A 9,572-nucleotide genomic window follows, 5' to 3' on the forward strand; every position below is an offset into this window, starting at 1 on the left:
TAAATTAAACATTTCTGGTGCTGGATCAAAGTTGCACTGTTTGCAGAGTTATACTATGGATTTTCCCCGGTGTCATTTAAAGTGGTGAGAAGCATTCTGGACAATAGTAAGTAACTCTGTTATTAGCTTTGCTGTTTTAACACTGAACAGGTTTATTTGGATGGAACTACTGCAGCTGCAAGGATCCTTGCCTAACCTCCACTTCCTGCCTTTTCTGATACACGGTGTGCATTTGCAGTTCACTTATGCTTGCAACTCCAATAATTAGGTCCTGTGTTTATCTTACTGCGGAGTTGAGGCTGCTGTTCAAGAAGCTTTGTGTGGCTTTCCTCTCCTTTAATAATTCATGCAAAGAGACCTTCCTTAGAGTGACAGCAGATATCTTACCCTTGCAGCTGTAGAAAGCACAACTGTTGTTGCCATTAGAATGCCAATGTGGACCAGATTGCCCAGTGGTTGCTCCCATAGGGCAATGACACATGTACCAAATAGGGCTCATACCCTGACATCATATTAATGCACTAAACATGATACTGATGACTTGGAGGAGAAAATAGGCTCCTAGTCATTGTGATTCTGCAGTAACTTTCTGCAATTATGACATTATTTCTCTGATATTTATTCTTAAGCCACTTTTACACTGTATTTTGTAAAATGATTTTACCAAAGTCTCATGATAAATGGCTGTCCATTGTGTTGCATAGGAATACTGCATTAGGTCCCCCTCAAAAACAAATACTTTGGAGACCTAGTTTATCAAGAAGCTTTAATTCTAACACATATACATTGTGCGCTACTGAGTGGATATAAAAAACTTCAAATTTTTCTTACTGATTTTAAAGAAAACACGTTCAAATGAAAAAGCAGACTAAAATATGATGAGGAGCTTATCAATCTTTCTGGTGTTTTCATGCAGAGGAGAAAAGATTAATAATCATCATAGTTGACACTTGCTCCATGCCTGAAGGTGTGAGGGTTTCGTGGGCCAATGGGTGCATCTTCATCGTAATGATGATGGTAATACCCGCCATAGTACTCATGGCCACTACGGCCTAGGCTTGACCAGTATGAGACATCATCTTCAAATTTCTGCATGCAAGGGAGAAAAAGAAGTAGCAGCTTTTAACCAAACTCTGGGAAGCAGTGAAAGACAGGAGGGCCTGGCATGCTCTGGTCCATGGTGTCACGAAGAGTCGGACATGACTTAATGACTAAACAACAGCAGCAGTTAGCTAAATGCCCATAGTGTCCTTAAAAAAAAGAAGCAGCTTAATTTGGTTCAGAGTCACATAATAGCAGGACCATGAAGATTCGTATTTCAAGAAAAGCAGATGCAACCATACTCTTGATGTCTTAGGCAGATCTTCACATTTACTCATTCACAGCAGAACATGTCAGTGGGCAGTTAACTTCTCTGGCTGATTGGCTGGGCAGAATGAATTTGGAGCAATTAAAATAGTCACTTCTTCCTTAGGTGTTCAGAGAAGTCAAAGCCAGACTGAGTTAACCAACAGTAGACCTACAGTATGTGCATCACTTGTGAATCACAGCTCCCAAATTTATGATCAGGTTTCAGATCCCAAGATCCTCAATGGTGGATATCCTGTCCTCTTCTTTGCTGAGGGGCTTGTGTTACACATTCTCTCCATTATCTCTCTGATCCATTCTTTTGGGAGAATCTAGTAATTACTTGTACAATCCAGCCAAATTACCCACAATATGATAATAGGCCGTTCATGATACGGCTGCAAGACACCTTAGCATGGACCCCCCATAGAATGAAGTAATAAACACAAGTGATAATATTCTGGGCTAAACCACATGCAGCATTCTTTTTAACTACATGAAAACTGGTGGATTGCTCAGAGATTTAGGGTCTCTGGCTTGGTTGAGAGTTTGATTCCCCACTGTGCCTCCTTGAGAGGGGCCAGACTCTGATCCATAGGGTCCCTTCCAGCTCTGCAGTTGTAAGATGATGACGATGGTAGTTTCTCAAGAAAAACCTTCCTGGCACAGTCAAGTCAATAAAGCTAAAATGTGGCAAAGGTGAGTTTAACACCACTTTAAGTGAATTTAGGTTCCTAGAGAAGTTCTTGCCAAGGTCGTATTCACAATGAGTTTGTCTTTGCTGGGTATTCATAGTTCACCTTGTCAACGTTCACTATCAGTAAGTAGGTTGACTCCTTTTATAGCTATGAAAGATTTCCCATACCTTTTCTAATGGATTTAATATAATTAGATCAAAAGTGAACACGAGGGAATTCCTTTCTGTGTTATGTCCACAGCTATCCAAAAGCAAACGGCAATAAACCCTATTTGCAAGAAAATGCCCTTGAATATTTGGTCATAGTATTAATTTTAACGGACAGTTTCAGAAATATAAAGGGCCATAACTGGAGTTTACGATCACTGAATTACCTGTTTAAAAATTCAAAACATGTAACTTACAGCTTCATCAAAGCCCAAGTAGAGGAACTGCTGGTACCACTGTTGCACATCTGGTTGACTCCTGTCCCAAAGCTGGCGCTTCTGGCGTTTCAGACTGCTTAAAAATTCCTTCGCCTTATCTTCTTTGACAGACACCTCTGCCTTAGTTGGAGCAGAGGCTGAAATAGGAGAGCCAAAAGTCTGTTAACCTGAGGATGCTATAACTTTTTTGCAAGCTTATACCAAGTAGATATTTTAGATTTACAAGCAGAGGGCTTTGGATGAGCCATTATTGATGTGTGTCTGCATTATGCACTCTTGAAGGGAGGGGAAGAAAGCACTACAGTGGTGCCTTGACTTACGACCGTCCCAACATACGATCATTTCGAGTTGCGACCAGCTGTGGCCACAAAATGTTGCTTCGACTTGCAGCTGGAGCTTTGAGTTGCAATCAAAAGAGGCAGGGGGATAAAAGCAGGGAATTCAAATTAGAGGAGATTGCCTGGTGCTTCTTTCTGGTTCTGAGTAAGTACATTTACAGGGTTTTGCAGGGTGAGTTTGGGCTGGGGGGGGTTATGTTTCTGTGCAATGATTTATGTGTGTGTGTTTTGGCGTGTTTATTTTTTCAGCCCCAGCGCCTTTTGATGGGGTTTGCTGTGCTGTTTATTTTTGGGTTGTTGTTTTTTAAAGCCCCAGCGCCTTCTGACAGGGCTGATGTGTGCTTTATTTTTGGTGTTTTTTTAAAGCCCCAGCGCCTTCCAATGGGGCTGTTGTGTGCTTTATTTATGGTTTTTTTTTTCCAAGCCTGAGCATCTTCTGATGGGGCTTGCTATGTAGTTTATTATTATAATTTTTTTTGGCGTTTTCTGGGGGGGCAGAACGGATTAATCGTGTTACAATGCATTTCAATGGGAAATGGTGCTTCGACTTAACGACCATTTCGAGTTACGTCTGCTTCTGGAATGGATTATGGTTGTAAGTCGAGGCACCACTGTACTATTAAAAGATAATACTCTGTTTCTGCTGCCATGACAAGAAACCTCAAATACTTAACCCAGACCTCATCTTTATTGTGGCCTCCACTGTGGTTCCGCTGTCAAATATTATGACCAAAAACAGACGGACTAAGTTTCTTACAACATTCTTTGTATAGTTTTGGAAGAGGTAGCCGTGTTAGTCTGTGCTGGCATATCAGACAAAAATGAAAGAAAAATACAAAAATGTTGTGGTACCTTAAAGACTAACTGCTATATTATAATCTGAGTTTTTGTGGTTTATGTATGAGTTTGATTTCCCCACTGAGGAAGTGACCTTGTCTATGAAAGCTCACATTAAAATATAGAAATCAGTCTTCAAGGTGCCACATCATTTTCGCTTTCCATTTTCTTTCTTTCTTTCTTTTTTGCACAAGATTCTTTGTATAGTCTCGCCAGGTAAGGAAAACAGTTTGCTCATTCATCCTTCTAGCAGCGCGTTGCTATACCATCCTCCTATAAACTTCTGTTCTGTGGGTGCATGAAGTGACTCAAGGTCACCAATAACCTTCACCCTAAAGGCAGGCAGCAGCCTAATGGATAACATTCAAGGATTGATCTTTTTTGTCCACCAGCTCTTGCTCTGCCCACTTTATAGGTGTGCGTTTAAAATGTGCAATGATCTGCAGTGGCAAAAGAGGCCGTAGGGTGAGAGACATGAAATGGATGGGTGGATGGGGGATGGGACAAGAGAACTGCACCCAACATAGACACTATTTCAAGCAAGCCTCCTGGCAAAGGATTATATTTTATGCACAACTGTGCAAAAGAAATTAAGTCCCTGGGGCTATGGAGTGGTTACACTCAGCCTTAGCATAAAGCATTCTCTGTTTTGGTTTTGGGGGTTGTTTTTTCATCCAAGACGCATCACACATGAACACAGTACCAATAATGTTGGTTATAAAAATACGAAATATATTGGAAGGAAATGAAAGGCTTGTTCACATGATCAGCGAGCTGGCTTACATTCAGGGTGAAAAATGCTGAACTTGAAGGCTCACAATTTAAACTACGTCTGTGCCAGGATCCAAATTAATCACCCAACTGTAATGGATTTTATGAAAGACATTTTAAATTTTATGAAATTTAGAATTTAACCAGTCAATAGAATGTACCCAATTAACTGCTTTAAGGCTGCAGTGACAAGACAGCTGAGTTAGAATCCCTCTGCATTACTGTAACAAACCCTGATCTGATTACTGTAACAAAGACTCTTCTGAAAATTCAACTGGTTCAAAACTGTGGCAGATCTATGAAGTGCATCTGTACCCTCACCTTTTGCAACGGCTTTGCTGGCTACCATTTTGTTTCTGAGCACAATTCATATGAGTTGAGTCCAAGCTCTACTGGAGACTCTGTGAGCTTGCAAAAGCATTGAGCTCCTTCCTTCACATTTGCTTTCATCAGAGGCACATTTGTTGACAATGTGATGAGGGCTTTCTCAAAAGCTGCTTCCAAACTTTGGTGTCTCCTCCCAAAAGAGAGAGGGCTGTTGTCTTTCCACCAATGTAGCGCTTTCTCTTCAGGCCAGCTTCTGGTTATTGCCTGACTGCTAAGGACAGGGCTTTCATTAAGTGACTGTTCTACTTTTTAATTAAAATTACTGATAATGCTTTTTATATTATGTTAATTCAACTTATTTTCATATTATGATTTATTGTTTTATATGTACCTGTTTTTTTTTTAAATCACATGGTGAGCTGCCTTCTGTCTCAGTTCTGGGAGAAAGTTGGGATATAAATCACATAAATAAACAGATAAAACAAATGCTTGCTGACTGTGTTTAGAGATGATGCTAACCATAGTTTACTTCAGTGTGATTCACTCTTGGGTTTATTTGAATGCACTACTCCAGTATAGCAGCAAGTGGTACCATTTGCAACTCAACGCCTTTTGTTTTTATATATGAACTGTGACAAATGGGTTCCCTTAACTATAGTTTGTCTGAAAAACTATGGTTCATCTGAAACTTCAAATGCTGATTTATGATCCTGGCTTGTCTGAATAAAAACATGTTAAACCCAACAAGAGTTTCTTGTTTGAATCTCAAATTGGGGTTAATAAAAAATGAAAGCATCTACTCTGACTCTAATAATTACTAAGCCAGAGAAGGAGGGGGAGACACCAGGTCATTGAGATGATACAGGCTTGGAGGACAGTTATGTCCTCTCATTATGCTCATTAGTTTTTTTTATGTATGTATGTATGTATGTATGTATGTATGTATGTATGTATGTATGTATGTATGTATGTATGTATGTATGTATTTATTTATTTATTTATTTATTTATTTATTTATTTATTTATTTATTTATTTATTTTATATGCTGCCCACTCTACCCAGAGGTCTCTGGGCGGCTTACAATAATTAAAATTCAATACAATAAAATGACTAAAATACAATTAAAATTGCCATAATCAGGACCCACAGTTGTTATTTCAATTAAAAGCCTTCTGGAACAGGAAGGTTTTGACCTGGCGCCGAAATGTGATCAACGTCGGCGCCAGACGAATTTCAGTTGGGAGGGCGTTCCATAGTCTGGGGGCAGCTGCCGAGAAGGCCCTTTGTCTACAAGCCATCCCTCTTACCTCTTTGAGGGATGGCTCTTTCAAAAGGGCCGCCTGGCTAGATCTAAACTGCTGGGTAGGCTCATATGGAAGGAGGCGGTCCTTCAAGATACATTTTACACATGTATCTGTCGTGTAATTTTACATGCTGAGCTCTGCCTTGCATGGTGCTAACAATGTGTATCTGAGGTCTCACATCTAACTTCTATTTTTTATTTTTTTAAAAAAGCATCACACCAAGTCTACGTGGTGACCTGTGAATTTTCTATGATAATGATAGTACATTACAAACTAGCCCCATACAGTATATTGTGCTGACATAATAGGGTAACAGGATATGTTTGCAACCTGATCCACACCTCACAGATTAAATGTGTACTGAAAGTTGTATAAGAGTGTGCATCTCAAAATGCAAAAAAATAAAATAGATATGTAAAATCATATTTTTGTGAGAAAATATGGGGAAAGCAGCTATTGAAATTCATGCAAACAGGAGGCAGAAGTGACTCATGAATGATAGTTTAGAACCCCACAGGTGTTTGTGCAAGGTCTGCATAACTTGTTGTAGCTAACTGGCAAACTGCTGGGGTGTGTATTGGTTATGATATCAGGCACATGACCTTGTCAGTTGGCCATTATTAGCTGTGGAAAGCTATGCAAACATTCCACAAACACTAGTAGGACTCTGTCCAAGCTGACACAGACTAGAAATAGACTGATGTACCTGTCCCTAATTCCAGTCCCTGTGACAGGTGCCACCACTAAATAGGGGTCTAGAATTATATGCCTCGCCATTTCGTGTCTTAAAATACAGGCCACTTCTGTTAGGATGAAAAGTAGATTCAAGGACATGATTTAGAGCACGAGTAGTGACTCTGCATGCACGCAGGTTCCCACTCACTTCATAGACTTTCCACTCTCCTGCTCCAACCCCTGGAATCCTCTACTAGATTTCTACTCTGGGGTCCTTTCTGTTGCAAATACAAGACTGGAACCTTAACAGGTTAATTATCCTTCTTTTGAAAAATGCTTCTCTTTCATAAGGTGCTTCTCCCTTCTACGATCCCCCTCTGTAGAGGAATAATAGGTGATGGGACTTCAGGACATAACATTCTGGCAGAATGGGTAGTTCTAGCCTGAGCCCTGCTTCCTTCTTTCTCTCCTGACAACTTACCGCTAAAGAATTATATAAAAGTGCAGACTGACAGAGCAGGCTCACCTTCTCGTCTTTGAAGCATCAGCTTAAGTTTGTTTCCCCTTGAAACACCTAAATGAATTCAAAATCAGTATCAAGTAAACACATTAAATAAAGGTTAAAAGAATTTAAATGGTTTTTAACGTAAACAATTTAACCATTGAAACCATACATATATAAGAAGGGCACAACTTAGTGAAGCCATGATCCTTTAAACCTCCAAGGGTCTCATGAACAGGCATGTTTTAATATGGTATCGAAATGAAATCAAGGTCAGCACCAGTCAAAGGAGAGATACTCTCTCAAAAAACCAAGTTCCAAGCCATTAGGACTTAGTAAGTCACTATCAATACCTTGAACTCAGATTGAAAGCATATTGGCAGTCAGTACAATTCTTTCAGAAGGAATTCTTTCATGTGGGTTCTGAGAAGTGTTCCTGTCAGCAGTTTAGCTACTGCATGGTGCACCTGTTACATCAAGGCTAGCCCTACATACAGTGCATGACAGTAGTCTGGCTAGCAAGTTGTCTCTCCCTGGGAACAGACCTAGCTGGCTGGCCAAACAAAGCTGAGCACAGGTACTCCAAGCCACTAAATGCACCTGGGCCTCCAGGGACAGCTATGGATGTCATCACTGCACAGTTGTAAACTGTGCCTTTTAGCTACTTATCATGCGTACCCTGCTCAGAAAAGAACAATAGTGAGGGAGAAATATCAATTCTCAATAAATGTCTCTTTTTTTTGCCATTGAGATCTTTTTTTCTCTACCAACCAATGTAATGAGATGACTAAAAACATTTAAGAAAAAAACACTTTTGGAAGCAGAGGTTTAGAATAGCCATATTCCATGGCTGCCATTTCTCCCCCCTCACACACACACCCCATTCTCTTAATAGCTTTTACAGCTACATACCGATCGCATACTAAACTTTCTAAACGTTATGCTTTTTCTATTAGTGCATCTTTGTGCTGGGAAAATATTCAGCTGGTGAATTTCCACATGGAGTCTATTAAAATATGTGAGGGAAGGCACTCCTGCGCAGAATGGGTTCATTTCTTCTCTTCCTGGTCTCATTGTTAGTGACAGGGCTTTTAATTTTAGTTTCAACTTTAGCATTCCCTTTTCACCCCTAATGTTCCCCCCCCACTCCGAAACCAGGAATGTAACTAAAATACCATCTTTTTATATTACCCCCTTCAGGATCCATTCTTGTCAATCATTCCATTTGGGATGGAAAACATTCGGATGAGAACCCTTTCAAAATAGGTTCGTTGAGGTTGCCAGTTTCTTTTCTAGATCTGAACCCCTCTAAAGCTCAGGGTTAGGGGGATAAAAAAGAGAGAGAGAGGAGGAAATTGGGTTGCGGTGGAAAGCAGGCAATTATTTTTCTCTCTCTCTCTCAACGGGATGCTGAACCCGGGTTTTCTGTCAGGCTGTGCTACGTCTTGCTACCCTTTTTTGACTCGGACCTTCGCATCCCTCTCCAGGCGCTCAGATTTCAGCAGTTGGGGGGCCGAGGGAGGAAAAATCGGGGCACCCCCGTTGCCCGGCTTGGATACGCAAATACCTCCCCTCCACTTCTTATTCAGTTCCCATAAGTGTGTGTGTGTGTGGGTGTGTGGGTTGTCTCTCGCCTTCCCCTCCGTGCTCTGCGTGGCCGGGGCGGACTCACCGGGACTCCAGCAAAGGAGGAGGACAAGGACCAAGGCGGCCAAGGAGAGCGCCCCCCGGCCGGGCCAGGCGGAGAGAAGCGGCAACATCTTGGCGGGAAGCTCCGGGCGCGTTTCGCCGACACCACCCCGGCGTTCCTCCTCCCTTCCTCTCACCTCGGGCAGGAGCGAGAGGCGCCTCCGAGCGCAAGGCGAGGATGGCGAAGGGGAGGAAGACGACGACGAGGAGGAGGGTCGGGGTCGGGGCCGGGGCGGGGAAAAAATGGAAGTCGCCGTCTCCGACGTCCGTGAGCAGGGGGGAGGCTGAGCCGAAAACCTCCAGGTTCCTGCCCAGTTCCCTCCCGCCTGCCTTCCAGTGCCAAATCCCTTCTTCACGGAGCAGCCAGTCAAGGGGAAGTTTTGTTTAAAAAAAAAAGGAAAGGCCGCTCGTGTTCTTTTGGGGGGGGGGGAATTAGGGAACCACCTGGAAGCAACACTTCTGCCCAGTTTCAAGGACTCCTTATTTCCTCTACGGGATATAGTGAGCTTCCCTGGAGATGATGGCAGTGGTCTGCCCAAATCCAACCCTGTCGGAGGGAGTTAATGGGGGGGGGGGGGAAGAGACCCAGGGCTGCTTTTGTTCTTGTCGTTTAGTCGTGTCCGACTCTTCATGACCCCATAGACCAGAGCCAGGCCCTC

At 42.1% G+C, this 9,572-nt stretch overlaps 1 protein-coding gene across 1 annotated transcript; it reads right to left on the minus strand.

Moving 5' to 3' along the window:
• Positions 1 to 752: 752 nt before the first annotated feature.
• Positions 753 to 9,152, minus strand: ECRG4 (ECRG4 augurin precursor). The gene is made up of 4 exons (XM_020783972.3): positions 8,897 to 9,152; positions 7,249 to 7,296; positions 2,449 to 2,606; positions 753 to 1,089 (listed from the first exon to the last, which is right to left on the minus strand). The coding sequence occupies exons 1-4, from the start codon at positions 8,982 to 8,984 to the stop codon at positions 928 to 930; spliced, it is 456 nt and encodes a 151-aa protein (XP_020639631.2). The 5' UTR covers positions 8,985 to 9,152; the 3' UTR covers positions 753 to 927.
• Between the last annotated feature and the right edge of the window lie 420 nt (positions 9,153 to 9,572).

This window comes from Pogona vitticeps, chromosome 3 (assembly GCF_051106095.1).
Source record: "Pogona vitticeps strain Pit_001003342236 chromosome 3, PviZW2.1, whole genome shotgun sequence".
NCBI classification, from domain to species: domain Eukaryota; kingdom Metazoa; phylum Chordata; class Lepidosauria; order Squamata; family Agamidae; genus Pogona; species Pogona vitticeps.

Bases quoted from the DNA above. Each gene is read 5' to 3' on its own strand.
- ECRG4 (XM_020783972.3), bottom strand. From the start codon at position 8,984: ATGTTGCCGCTTCTCTCCGCCTGGCCCGGCCGGGGGGCGCTCTCCTTG. The intron at 2,607-7,248 runs GTGAGCCTGCTC...CTCCTATTTCAG, and splicing joins GATGCTTCAAAGACGAGAAG to CCTCTGCTCCAACTAAGGCA. The intron at 1,090-2,448 runs GTAAGTTACATG...CCTTGCATGCAG, and splicing joins ACTTGGGCTTTGATGAAGCT to AAATTTGAAGATGATGTCTC.